This window comes from Suricata suricatta, chromosome 6 (assembly GCF_006229205.1).
Source record: "Suricata suricatta isolate VVHF042 chromosome 6, meerkat_22Aug2017_6uvM2_HiC, whole genome shotgun sequence".
Taxonomy (NCBI): Eukaryota; Metazoa; Chordata; class Mammalia; order Carnivora; family Herpestidae; genus Suricata; species Suricata suricatta.
The window spans coordinates 6,517,237-6,531,317 of record NC_043705.1 but is presented as its reverse complement, the minus strand read 5'-3'; the positions used below and the strand labels follow the sequence as shown (position 1 = coordinate 6,531,317).

The window sequence follows — 14,081 nt, the reverse complement described above, 5'->3', positions numbered from 1 at the left end:
TAGAACTGGACTTAATTGAGGAGAATATAACAAAGCTTGGAAGCCTTCACATACTGGCTATTGCTCATGCTCTTTCACTTTCCTTTTCTTTCTCCAAATATATTTCACTTCTTCCACAGTTTCAGATCATGTTTCAGATGTTTAAGTATCGACTTTGGTGAGGGCACTGCTTCTCGCTCAGGGAAGGCATTCCTTCAGGCCTTACAGCCCTGTATATTTCTAAATGACATTCTGGCAAGTGGGAACCGCTGTGTGCCATCCGGGAGGCTACACTGGCCCAAATGTCAAGTCTAACGTGGCAGTGCCGCCCTGAGAGACCCTTCTTAGACCCTGTCCAGCCTGGGTCAGGGAGTGGCTGCCTTTTGGCTTTGTGCTGCCAGCCAGCCTGTCCAAACTAGAAATGATTGTGTATCGCTGACGCCCTGACTCATTCCTACATATCTGTATTTTTAGTCTTTTTTCTTTCGTTAACACATGACTGCTTCCCAACACCCAGGCCTGGGCTTATACAGTGGTATATAAGAGAGAGTAACTGCTCTTGGCTCCGAAGTGGGCATAGAGGACCCGCCCCCCCGAACTCCGGCTCTGAGGACCTAGGAGGAGGAAGCAGTTTGGTGCAGTAGCATGCATCGAGTTGGGGGTATTCAGGGGAAAGACTATAACTTGGTTTGGGGAATAAACTTTAACATGCCGACTGTTGTTACGTGTATCTTACACCCTGTCAAATTCAGTTATGAGCGTTTCAAAAGCAAACTCAGAGCATCAGCTTTTTCAAAGTGTGTTATTCAGGGACCACATGTCATTGGCTCATAAAAACGTGTGGTCATTTCCTTATAATGTATAAACGTTTAAAGGGAACGAACAGTGGCTGTTCATCAGAAATAGTAAGTGACAATAAGCCTTCCAAGAAATATTCTTTTCTAAGACCCAGCTTCTGGGAGTTGAAATTCAGGGCCTTTAGGATGACCAAACTGGTAGGGGCAGGCCAGTGTCTCAGGAACTTCAACTTTTTTTTTTTTTAAGATTTTTTTTTTAATGTTTTTTTTTTAATTTATTTTTGATAGAGAGAGAGAGACAGAGCATGAGAGGCGGAGGGGCAGAGAGAGAAGGAGACACAGAACTGGAAGCAGGCACTAGGCTCTGAGCTAGGCGTCAGCACAGAGCCTGACGTGGGGCTCGAACCCACGAACATGAGATCTGACCTGAGCCGAAGTCGGAGGCTTAACCGACTGAGCCACCCAGGCGCCCCTGGAACTTCGACTTTTTGTAGCTGAAGTTTAAAACGGGGCTCTCCTTTTTATTGGCTTCCGTGAATTTGCTACTTTACTCAATGTGGCTTTGCTCTGTATCCTTCTTACATGGAAAGGGGGTTCTTTAAATTGTTCTTGGTGACTGGTGCCCAGAGGACAGTTGTGGGGTTGATTTTGTATTTGGGGGGGTTTATTACAAAACTAAGCTGGGGGGAAATTGTGTGAACAGTGACTGTCTCGTGAGACGTACCGTTTTTATAAACAGAAAAAGTTCTCTTTGGAAAGGTTGTCCCCTTCAACTGCTAAACAAAGTAGTGACTGTATAGCGGAAGGCATAAACTACTTGAGTTGTCATAGACCTTAGAGATTATGCACAACAACCCGTCCATTTCGTGAGGACCTAACGCCCAGAAGCGTAGTCAAGTTTTTCGTTCTTTTCTGACCGGAAACAAATGTCGGCAGGTGGGAGGCAACCCCATCGTGGGGTGCATGAGAAGGAAAATACTCCTTAGTATCAGTGTTTTCATTTGCTTCCTTTCAGTGGCCACAGATGTCTTCAATTCCAAAAACCTGGCCGTGCAGGCACAGAAGAAGATCTTGGGGAAGATGGTGTCCAAGTCCATCGCCACCACCCTCATCGACGACACGAGCAGCGAGGTCCTGGACGAGCTGTACCGAGTGACCAAGGAGTACACCCAGAACAAGAAGGAGGCCGAGAAGATCATCAAGAACCTCATCAAAACAGTCATCAAGCTGGCCATTCTCTACAGGAACAACCAGTTTAACCAAGATGAGCTGGCGCTCATGGAGAAGTTTAAGAAGAAGGTGCACCAGCTCGCCATGACCGTGGTCAGCTTCAACCAGGTGGAGTACACCTTTGACCGCAACGTGCTGTCCCGGCTGCTGAATGAGTGCAGAGAGATGCTCCACCAGATCATCCAGCGTCACCTCACTGCCAAGTCACACGGACGGGTTAATAACGTCTTCGACCACTTCTCAGATTGTGATTTTTTAGCTGCCTTATATAACCCCTTTGGAAATTATAAGCCCCACTTACAAAAACTCTGTGACGGCGTCAACAAAATGCTGGATGAGGAGAACATTTGAGCGTATGAATGAAGACTGCTCATGATTTATTTGAAAACGGAGCACTGCTGATGTATGAAGGAAAAAAAGAATTTTTTTTTAAAGATTACACTTGGTTCAGAAAGACATTGGCCAATTCAGTTGTTAGACATTAATCGTAATGTCTTACACGCCTTGTCTTATTGGAAGAAAAGCATAGTGCCAAAAATTCTGATGAACAGCTTCCCACTGATCATGGGAAAAGTGTATGTTCGTATGATGCAAATATAGTTATACAAAGAAAAATATGTATGGCTCTGAACCTCAAGACATCTACTTAGGGCAGTTGATAGTACATCAGATATTCCTAATGTGTACAGAATTATGTATTTTGATTCGCTAGTGTTCCTTACTTTGTGTATGTACCTCTGTTAAAAAGCTGAGGTCTTTCTCTCGCTGTCATTGCTCCTTTGAAACAATTTCATTTTCAAGTTTACCTTTTGTTAAATATTGCTGCGTTAAAGGTTGCGTAGCTGACATTCAAGAATTAAGTTTTTCATTGAGAATTAAGGCATTCAGGAATTAAGGTGGTCAAATGGGACCCTCAGAAAAATTGAAAAACTGCTTCTCTGAAATCAATACTGTAGGAACCAACTGTATGTGACATCATAAGTACTGTCTACTATACGAATATGCTTCTGGCTTCAAGTCCTATTTTATAGTACCAACAGTGCTTCTTCCAAATCGTGGTAATTCTTGAAGATGTGCTAGCATTTCTATTTTCAGATGTGAGAGCACAGAGGAAAATCTAGGTGGTTCTTGTAAAAGTAAGTGGTATTAGGACAGTAACAACAATATTTATGTTAGAGAAGAGCCTGTGAAAATAATGTAGGGGCATCAGGGCCAAAAAGGAAGAAAGCATATTGCTATTGAACATGAGAATGAAATTCAACGCATTTCAATGTTTAATAAGGTTTGACAGGTAAATAAAGAATGTCACTTTTTTATTTAACTGTAAGGTTTTTGCTGTTTTGTTACTTGCCATTTTGATGACTAAACCAAAGAATATGTGCATTCTAAGCAGTTTGTGTGTTGTTTATATATAACTTTACACATGTGAATGATAAAGTAAGCATCACGTTATTTTAAAATTTTTTGAAGTTCATTTATTTTTGAGAGAGAGACAGAGCGAGCGCGAGTAGGGGAGGGGCAGAGAGAGGAAGACAGAATCTGAAGCAGGCGCCAGGCTCTGAGCTTGCTGTCAGCACAGAGCCCAACCTGGGGCTTGAACCCATGAATTGTGATCATGATCCGAGCCAAAGTAGGACACAACCTACTGAGCCAACCAGGCACCCCAGCATCTTCTTATTTTATAAAATGAAATGGAAGTCTCCTGGCCAACTCTCAGGAAATAACAGACTTAACTACCAGCTGTAAATATTTGCATTGTCACTGTGTCTGTGACCGAGTGTATTCTTTTGCTTGAATTTGCCTACCTCCCAGAACAGTGACAGTAAAATAGTAATTCATCGGGAAAGAGCCCACAACTTAAAAACTGCAGAGGTTGTGATCTGCTTGAACCCAGTCCAGCGTGAAGGAGGCGGTCCGTTTCTCTGGGTTCCTCGGGGGCTTGTCCAAGACCAGCAGCGGAGGCAGTGTGTCTCCTTGTTTGATATTAAGTCCTTGACACCAAAATTACACCTGAAATGACCATTCTTAAGTCACCGCACGGGTCGGTTATTCTGAGATACTGTAAGGATAGCATAGCGACAGCAGAAATGACGCCTTTCGCTTCATAACCTGCTAAGTTGCCTGGAGGTTTAGTTCAGTAGCCTTCCATGGCCTTACTACCTTGACCTTACTTCTGGCCTCTTCTTTCTGTTTTTATTTTTCTTAATTCTTCTTAATCTTTATTTATTTTTGAGAGAGAGAGCGACAATGTGAGCAGGAGAGGAACAGAGAGAGAGAGGGAGACACAGAATCGGAAGCAGGCTCCAGGCTTTGAGCTGTCAGCACAGAGCCCGAAGTGGGGCTCGAACTCACAAACGGTCAGATCGTGACCTGAGCCGAAGTTGGGCGCCCAACTGAGTCGCCACCCAGCCACCCCTGGCCTCTGCTTTCCTTACAGGGGAGGACTGGGAGCGTGGTCTTAAGGAGCTCCGGATTTGGTGCTTTTCTAATCTCTACCAGAACTCCTTCAGTGGAGGCGTGCAAAGTGCACTGCCTCGGCCACGGGTGTGTGCTCCCTGCGCATTTCTAGCTACGGACAGGACCCACTCGGGAGAGGATAAGTACAGATAGGTCTAGAAACATTTTGAATCAGGCCAGCCATCAAATGTCCTTGAAGGAGGGAGCGAGCAAGCCTCAGTCTCACACAGAAGGAGGGCAGCGAGGACTCTCCAGAAGGAGGGAGTCCTGTTAGCTGCCGTTTCAGCAGCGTGTTTGGGAGGGAGCCCATTCTTACCAATTCTGTGCCTGGCAGGATGCCTTAGGGATCAGCTACAATGTCTTTTTATTATTTTTTTTATTTATTTATTGTGAGAGAGAGCAAGAGATGAGTAGGGGAGGGGCAGAGAGAGAGAGGAGGAGATGGAGAGAGAACCCCAAGCAGGTTCCGCACCATCAGCATGGAGCCCGACATGAGGCTCCAATTCATGAACCGTGAGATCATGACCTGAGCCAAAACCAAGAGTCAGGCACTTAGCTGAGCCACCCAGGCGCCCCAACTACAAGGTCTTGATGTGCAAGTTCATTTCTGATGCAACCAGACTCCCTTGTGCATGACTTTAGTTTGGGGGGAGGGTTGGAAAGGATGGAAAGAATCCAAATGTGCTTAGGATAGATAATCTGAGCCAAGTTAAGAGTCATTTGGGGGCCTTAACATTGTAAAAAGTCTTATACATTTTAGGAAAAAAATGAATTCTGTTAGAAATTGATTTTTTTAAAGTTTGTGCTGATGGCTTTTCTGCAAATATTATGTTACTATAATACAGGTGAGTGGGAATGTTAGGTGTTAGCAGGTGACACAGAGTGGTTAGTAGGTTCCAGACACACAGATGAAGAAACTACAGCAAGAGAGATTTAGGAATTTGCCCAAGTTCACATAGCCTATTAAGCGTCAAAACCAGGATATCCGTAAAACCCTATTTTTCTCTAAATATGGTCTGGATAAAGGTGCTTCCGACAACAATGGGCAGTGTGCTTCTGCAATGGTTTTTCATATCGTGACATATGAGATGGTACTTAAATCATACAGGTCTGATCTATTCTCCTAAGATCTGGGTATGAATTCCTACAGAGACCTTGTATGAACTTTTCAACACAGCTTCTCATTTGGGGGTGATTTGTTAGTCATGGCTCAGATTTCAGTCCCCTCCAGAACTTCAAGGTGCTCACAACCAGTGACAACTAGGAGCAGTGATCCGTGGGGTCCAGTGTGACCCGGCCCTCAGGCAATCTGCGTGGATGAGAAGGGCCCTGTCACGTGCCCACAACCAAGACAGAGCCCACCTGCACCACTGTGTTCCCCAGCAAAGGTATGGCTTTACTTGGAAATGTTACCATTATTTGCCAGGTTTACGTGCTAGAAATATCTGAGCGAGTTGGTTAAAAAAATTTTTTTTAACATTTATCCATTATTTTTGAGAGAGAGACCAAAACGGAGTGTGAGCAAGGGAGGCTCTAGGCTCCTCGCTTTCAGCACAGCCCAATGGGGGGCTCAAAATCACGAGGCGAGAGATCACGACCTGAGCTGAAGTTGCACACTCAACCGACCGAGCCACCAGGCGCCCCAGGATTTTTACTGCGAATTTTGATATATCCTTGAGATTTCTGATGAGAACCCCTAATTATAACATAGCATACCAATCTTGACAGATACTAAATCAAAGATGAACATCTCTACCCATTTGATGAAATATTTGTAGTAAATAGCTAAGTGCTATGTCATTGCTAGGAAATTATTCTAACAAAACAAATTTAATTAGTATGTTAATAAGATGTATAATATTTTTACATTTTTAGTCAACCTTGCCTTTCTGAACTTGCATTATCTAAACTAGTTGAACTTCGGGGCGCCTGGGTGGCTCAGTCAGTTAAGCAGCTGACTTTGGCTCAGGTCATGATCTCACAGTTCATGGGTTCGAGCCCCGCATCAGGCTCTGTACTGACAGCTCAGAGCCTGGAGCCTGCTTCAGATTCTGTGTCTCCCTCTCTCTCTCTGACCCTCCCCAGCTCATGCTCTGTCTCTCTCTCAAAAATAAATAAACAATTATAAATCAATCAATAAATAAAGTAGTTGAACTTCGCAGTGTTTGAAAATATCACTGTTTTATTTGATATATTGCATTCCTGGGCATAAAGCTTCTATGTAATCTGTCAAACACAAAGCAGATTTTAGCAGTCAGTGATGTTTATGAGAGAGAAACTTTTATCCAAGCTCTGAAATAATTGTCCTTCTGATGATTCAGAAAAAATCTTTATAAAAACCCCCTAATGAAAACCCTGAGGCACTAACCAGAAAGGAGCCAACTTTTTGTTTCCAAAATGAAACAACAGGAAGACCTTCAGGAGCTAATAATGACATAGCACTAGCAGGGCGAGCTATTGAAAATCCATTATTGCTTTTACTGAGGTGTTCTCATGGTCACTTACATATGCCCAGAGCCAGAAAAACACTTTTATCTCAGGGAATTTCCCAAAATGGAAACATTTGTGCGCAACCAGCCAAAGATGTGTTTTCATGTCTGTCTAGCCAAAGACGTGTTTTCCATCCAGCCGTGAACATCAGCCCCAAGTTCTAGGGGACAAGACCCTCCAAAAACGTCCCGTGTGCCGAGCGCTGAAAAACGGTACAGACAAGTCAGCCAGCGTTCACAGTTAAGAGAAAAACATCTGTGCTTTGGAAAATGTTCTTCAGTACAGAGAACTGGGCTCTAGGTCCACCGAATTCCCATGGGATCTTAGCAAGATGGGCCCGCTGATGGATAAGGTCCCCTCTTCTTCCTTCACGGGCGGCTGAGGAAATTCTCTGGATGCATAACCATTTCTGCCTCATGGAGATAAAGTGCTGATCTGGTGCTTGGGACTGGTTGTTTTTTTTTTTTCCCTTAATTCCAGTATAGTTAACTTTCTGTGTTATTATTACTTTCAGGTGTACAATTCAGCGACTCAACACGCGCATACAATGGCTGGTGCTCATCACGGGTGCCCTCCTTAATCCCTGTCACCTCTCTCACGCATCCCCCCACTTGCCCCCCTTCAGGTCACCACTAGTTCGTTCTCTGTAGTTAAGAGGTTTTGGTACTTTCGTTCTTAACACAAGGAAAGAATATGTGATCTTTTTTAAAGTATGTGTTTTGATTCACAGAACAACCTAAGACCATGTGCTTCTCTGTACTTCGGCTTTCTCTCTTTTTTTTTTAACATTTAATTTCTTTTGAGAGAGAGAGAGAGATGGCGTGAGCAGGGGAGGATCAGAGAGAGAGGGAGATACAGAATCTGAAGACAGGCTCCAGGCTCGGAGCTGTCAGCACAGAGCCTGACGCGGGGCTGGAACCCACAAACTGCAAGATCATGACCTGAGCCAAAGCTGGATGCTCAACCGACTAAGCCACCCACGTGCCCCTTGGTTTTCTCATTTAATAGCTGATGGATTGGGGCACCTGGGTGGCTCAGTCGGTAAAGCCTCTGACTTTGGCTCAGGTGATGATCTCACAGTTCTTGGGTTTGAGTCCCACATCAGGCTCTGCATTGACGGTGTGGATCCTGCTTGAGAGTCTCTCCCTCACTGTCTGACCTCCCCCACTTGTGCTTTCTCTCTTAAAGTAAACCTAAGAAAATTAAAAAATAAAAGTTGATAGATGAATTAAGTCACTTAAGCCTGCCCGATGTGAGGTATAATTTCAAGACATGACAGTGAAAACTCTGAGTAGAGATACCTCGACTGTCACCATTTTCTGGGATGATCCATGTTTCATGAGCGAGAAATCCAGGTTCCGTTTTCCCGCAAATGAGCCACCACTGAACCAACCCAATGATTGTTAAGCAGCCCTTACTGCTCTGTCCTAAGATCGTTTATTATCCTGAAATAAATACTTGCAAAGCAAATTACACATTTTTATAAGACAGTTCATGTCCTGGAAGAGGATTTGCTGATAATTAAATTGTTGGTATTATTGCAGTTCCCTAATCGTGCAGACTCTGTGTCCTCTTGACCCAGGAGTCATGTTTTTAACTTGCCGAAAACATTCCCTGAGCTTGCGATGGAGTCGAGTGGGAATATTCCAGAGTGTTTTGGAACAGCGTGCGTCGGGAGTTTGGCATCTCCTCCTCCGGGGAACTCACTGGCGGGTGGTCAGGTGGAACCCTTCGGGGACAGAGGGCACATGCAGGTGGAGCCAACGTGTCCTGCTCCCGTCTGCCAGGCACCTCTCTCCCCTTACCTGAACTTCGAATAAGATCAGCTACCTTACATTCTCACTTTAAGAATAAAACTAAAACACGGTGGGCACTGGGTCCCTTTGTGAGGTATTATTTAGCAATGGCCTTTTGCTCCTTGCAAACAAGCCATGAAAATAAGCCTGGAACCTTACATTAAACAACAGACTTCCAAAGCCCAGGAGAATTTCACTAATTTCTGGGTTCCTTAAAAAGTTTTTTTTTTCTCTCTGTTTAGGAAAATTCTCTTGGGTCGAGTTGTTGAAAGGAATGGTTTCCAGCCATTACTTATGCATAATCTCTTAGCCAATTATGTCCAGGATCTCTTCAGTTATTTTATCATTCCTGTTGACGTTAGTTTTCTGTTGCTACATAATAAGCCACCCCAAAATTTAGTGGTTTAAGACCACAGCCATTTTGAGGGCACCTGGGTGGCTCAGTGGGTTAAGCGTCCGACTTTGGCTCAGGTCATGATCTCACGGTTCATGAGTTCAAGGCCCGCATCACACTCTCTGCTGTCACCATGAAGCCTGCTTAGGTTCCCTTCTGTCTGTCCCTTCCCAATCCAGTCTTTCTCCCAAAAATATATAAACAATAAAAAAAAAGACCACAACCATTTTTTTTCTCCCATGATTCTGTGGGTTGCCTGGGCATAACTGGTCAGTTGTCTTTATTGGGATTTTACGTGGTTGTGATCAGAGAGTGGCTCAGACTGGGGCCTTCTGGAGATTGACTGTGCCCCAGGGCCAGCCTCTCCTCTTCCCCTAGTCTTGACCTATTAGTCAAGGCATCCAAAAGTGCAGGAGCAGAAGTTTCCAGAACTTATTAAGCCACACGCCCAGCACAGGCACACTCTTCCTTCTGCCCCAGTCTACTGGTTAAAGCAAACTACGTGCTATCGGTAGGGTCCTCAAGATGACCTTCAGGTTTGATGATTTGCTAGGACTTGCAGAACTCAGAAAAGCTGTGATACTCACAATTAAGGTTTATTTCAGTGAAAAGAATATGGATTAGAATTAGCAAAGGAAAAAGGCACATGAGACAGAATCCAAAAGAAATCAGGTGCAAGCTTCCAATTGTCTTCTTCCAGTAGTTTTGCAGATAACATTCAATTGTCCCGTCAGTGATGTATGATAACACGTACAGTGTGGCCAACCAGCAAAGCCCACAGGAGCCTTGATGTTCAGGTTTTTATTACAAGTCACTCAGATAGGCCTGGAATGTCCACATGACTGACCTTAGTTACTCTCCAGAACCTCCAGAGGTCAAACTGTTACAGTTCTCCAAAGTCTTAGGCAAAGAAAGCAGAAGGAACCAGAAATCCCATTGTTAGCAAAAACTATCTGGCTTCCCCCAAGGCCCTTGATACACAAAGACACTAACTAAACAGGATATATCAAGGATTTAGAGATTATCTCTAGTAAGTCAAGAGTCCATCCTTTCTTTGGATTGCATGAATTTTGTTGTTGTTGTTTTTTAAGTTTATTTATTTCAAGACCGAGGGAGAGCATGTGTCAGGAAGAGGCAGAGAGATAAGGAGAGAATCCCAAGAACGTTCCACACTGCCAGTGTAGAGTCAGATTTGAGGCTCGAACTCACGAACCATGAAATCATGACCTGAGCCAGAGTGGCTCACTTATCCGACTGATACACCCAGGCGCCCCTGGATTGTGCAAGTTTTGATCATCCCAACCTTTCTGAGTTACCCCTTTACTGCACATAAGACTGATGATTTTAGTGTTGGAAGGTCTCCACAAGGGCGTGAAATCCGGGATGCATGGTTTTCTGGAGCCATCTTTGAAAACTAGGTACCATATCACTATTTCTCACCTTGGGTCCAACAGAAGTAAAAGAGTACTCAGTGTGTCTTGTGTTCTTCACAGGATAGTCTGTTTTAACTGGAAATGAATAATATGAAAAAATTTATATGAAATAACAGTGGGCTAACCTGTTAATAACCACATTCCTGTCCATATGAAGATGTGAGCCTCATCTGGGCCTGGTAAGTTAATCTACTAAATTCAAGATAGGATGCCTGAACATCTTGTTTTTATAATTTTTAAATTTTTTTTAGTGTTTATTTTTTATGTTTTTTTAAATTTATTTTTGAGAGACAGAGACAGCGCGAGCAGGGGAGTTTCAGAGAGAGAGGGAGATACAGAATCTGAAACAGGCTTCCGGCTCTGAGCTAGCTGTCAGTACAGAGCCCGATGTGGGGCTTGAACCCACGAACCGCGAGATCATGACCTGAGCCAAAGCCTGTTGCTTAACCAACTGAGCCACCCAGGCACCCCGGTTTATTAATTTTTGAGAGACAGAGAGAGACAGAGCATGAGTGGGGAGGGGGCATAAAGAGAGAGGGAGACCCAAGATCTGAAGCAGACTCTGGGCTCTGAGCTCCCAGAGCCTGGCATGGGGTTCAAAGTCACAAACCACGAGATCATGACCCCAGCCGATGCCGGCCACTCAATGGACCGAGCCATCCAGGCGCCGCTAGGCCTGGTATCTTTATCTTTCATTATAGTGACCTTTACAACTTTGCCGTACTGGCAAAATATCTAGTGTAAGTCACTGTTGGTCAGGGAAAAGGGCGAATTGGATGCATATGCTGTGCTTTTACTTGGGGCCAATCCACCACTGTTCCTTGAGGTGGGGCCAGCCGGGGAGACTAGACCATGACCTTGACTCTTCCTTGTCTCCCGCTAGGGTCTTGGCATCATGGGTCCTGGGAGGGGTCAGGTGCCAAACTATTTTTTATTTTTAATGTTTATTTATTTTTGAGAGAGAGAGAGAGAGAGAGAGAGAGAGCTGAGAGGGGAGGGGCAGAGAGAGAGAGAGAGATGCAGAATCTGAGGCAGGCTCCAGGCTCTGGGCTGACAGCTCAGAGCCTGACACAGGGCTCGAACTCACAAACCATGAGATCATGACTTAAGCCAAGGTCAGACACTTACCCCACCGAGCCACCCCGGAGATAGGGGAAGACTTCCTAAAAATATCATTACTCTGGAAGTAGATTGCAGCCAAACTTGTAAAGCTAGATAAACTCTTTCTTCACATCCTTGTGCTCAGTGGGGGTGTATTGTGTCCCCGGAGGCCTCAGACCAGAGCAGAGAAGCCCATGGTTGACTGGTCTAGTGAGCATGGCCGTCCACGTTTCTTGGCAGCCTAGCCAGTGAGGCGGATCTCAGCTGGTCCTGCCCACTATTTGATTCTGTCTGCTTCCTTGTCACTCATCACTGCCCAGCTCCATGAGTCTTCAAGAGGAAAACATCACCAAGCAGCAAAGTCCTCTTGCTAGCCAAGGACCAGCACACAGCCTGAGGAAGGAGCCCACTGTGTCGTTTAGACCCTGGCTGTGGGTCATCCCCAGTGGCCTTCCCGGTGGCTCTAGACAAGACAGGGTGCTTTTCCCTTTCCTCCGGTTACATCCAGAGAATTGCTGTCCAAAGTCCTTCTTGGACAAATCACAACACTTCACGGCAGGATTTTTTTTATATCTTCTGATGACAAAAAGATGGGCTTTTGAAGTTTCAGTTTTAGTTTGTTCTATCTCTTGACTAACCACATCGTTTCAACCAAGACAAATAATATAAACATGGCTGATTACTCAAAAACCTACCCTACCTGCTGAGCCAGTTTGGGCTTCGTTAGCAGCCCAGGAGAGACGTCCCCTCTAGTTTGTGTGAAGGAAGTGTTTGCTATATTTCTTTTTCCCAGACTTTAAAAGAAGCAATTTCATCAAAAGCACACTGGCTTCTCACTCTCTTAAACTTAAGGAAAGAGAAAGTGGCCATCTTAGTAAGAGGCTCTAACTATCAGCAAGAACCAAGTTTAAAATGTAAGACAACCTAAGCTTTCTTGTCTTTTTCCAGTGCTAATGTTAATACCGACGTTTCTCCTAAGTAGCTTACCTTCGTGATGCCAAATAGACGAAGGCTCTGAGAGGGAGGGGCTTGAGGCTTTGGGTTCTTGACTTTGCACGAGGAAGAATTCAAGAGCAAGACTTTCAGAGAAAAGGACAAAGATGTATTAAGTAGAGAAGAAAGAAAAAGTAGACAAAGAAGTGATCTCTCCTCCCAGATGGGGAAGGCGACCTCACTTTGCTACCTAAACTTGACAGTTAGTCCCTCTTAGAGATGTTTCCCAAGAATACTTCCACTCTGGTCATGACCTCACGGTGGTCTGTGAGTTCCAGTCCTGTGTCAGGCTCTATGCTGAGTTAGAACCTTGTGTTGGGGGCGCCTGGGTGGCTCCGTCAGTTGAGTGTCCGGCTTCAGCTCAGGTCATGATCTCACAGTTCGTGGGTTCGAGCCCCGTGTCGAGCTCTGTGCTGACAGCTCAGAGCTTAGAGCTTGCTTCAGATTCTGTGGCTCCTTCTCCCTTTGCCCCTCCCCCACTCACGCTCTGTCTCCCAAATATGAATGAATGAAAAAAAATTTTTTATAATTATAAAAGCCAGCTTTGGTAATGGGGAAACAGATACTATCAAGAAGGAAGACGAATGAGTTGGAGCCGGGATCAAACGTCCCTGAGTGGGAGGAGCCATCAGTTTCCTCGTGCCTCTCAACAAGTGACACTCCTGACATCGTGTGGGAAAAGGTAGAGGCCGATTGCCTGATCGGTGCCCCCCAGTCCCTCCCCAGCTCCTTCCTCACCGCTGGTGTGCTGCTGCAGGTTATCATTTGAAAATGTTCGTGTGGAAGTGAGCGGATCAGGGAAACTTCGATGGAAGCTCTCGCATATGAGACATTTGTTCTTTGTTCCGGGAAAGAGGAAGTAGCGCATTGAGGGTATTTTAGTCCAGATTAGTTCTAGCAGCGGTAGAATGGCTCTCTCTAAATTTGATCCTTTCCTGTCCTCTGAGCTTTCTGTCCCCCTGCACATATCTTATAGTGATCATCTGGGAATTCAGACCTTCCCGCCCTGAGTATGACATGATTGTAGTGAAGGGTGCACCGTGGGCCAGCATGAGACCGTTGCCTGCTTTATATTGTGGTCCGTACTGTGAGGTGCGTGGTGTCACTCTCTGCAGATGAGAAACTGAGCCTGAGAAGACAAGCAATTTTCCTTGGGACTCAGCTGGGAAGCTTGAACCCAGGACTGACACTGAGGACCCTGTTTTCTGCACGGCATCCTACAGCTCCCAGAATGGGGAGGTGACAGAGATGAACTCTCAGTGTTCATCTTCTCTGGTTCCAGATGTTCAATGATAGAATGTTCTGTGGTGGGTGTAAGAAAGTGGCTGTCAGAAAGTGATCTCAGTCACCTCAGTCCTGTCCTTACCTACATGAGGCTTGTTCAGGCTTATCCAAATCAGAAGGCTGCCAA

At 45.0% G+C, this 14,081-nt stretch overlaps 1 protein-coding gene across 3 annotated transcripts in view; it reads left to right on the top strand.

The window, feature by feature from the left end:
• Positions 1-3,395, top strand: part of TNFAIP8 (TNF alpha induced protein 8) — a 127,211-nt gene extending 123,816 nt beyond the window's left edge. For all 3 annotated transcript variants that reach the window (XM_029941554.1, XM_029941553.1, XM_029941552.1), the window contains one exon: positions 1,792-3,395. In XM_029941554.1, coding sequence (XP_029797414.1) covers positions 1,792-2,357 — 566 coding nt within the window. In that variant the 3' untranslated portion in view covers positions 2,358-3,395. The remainder of the gene's footprint in view (positions 1-1,791) is intronic.
• Positions 3,396-14,081: the final 10,686 nt, after the last annotated feature.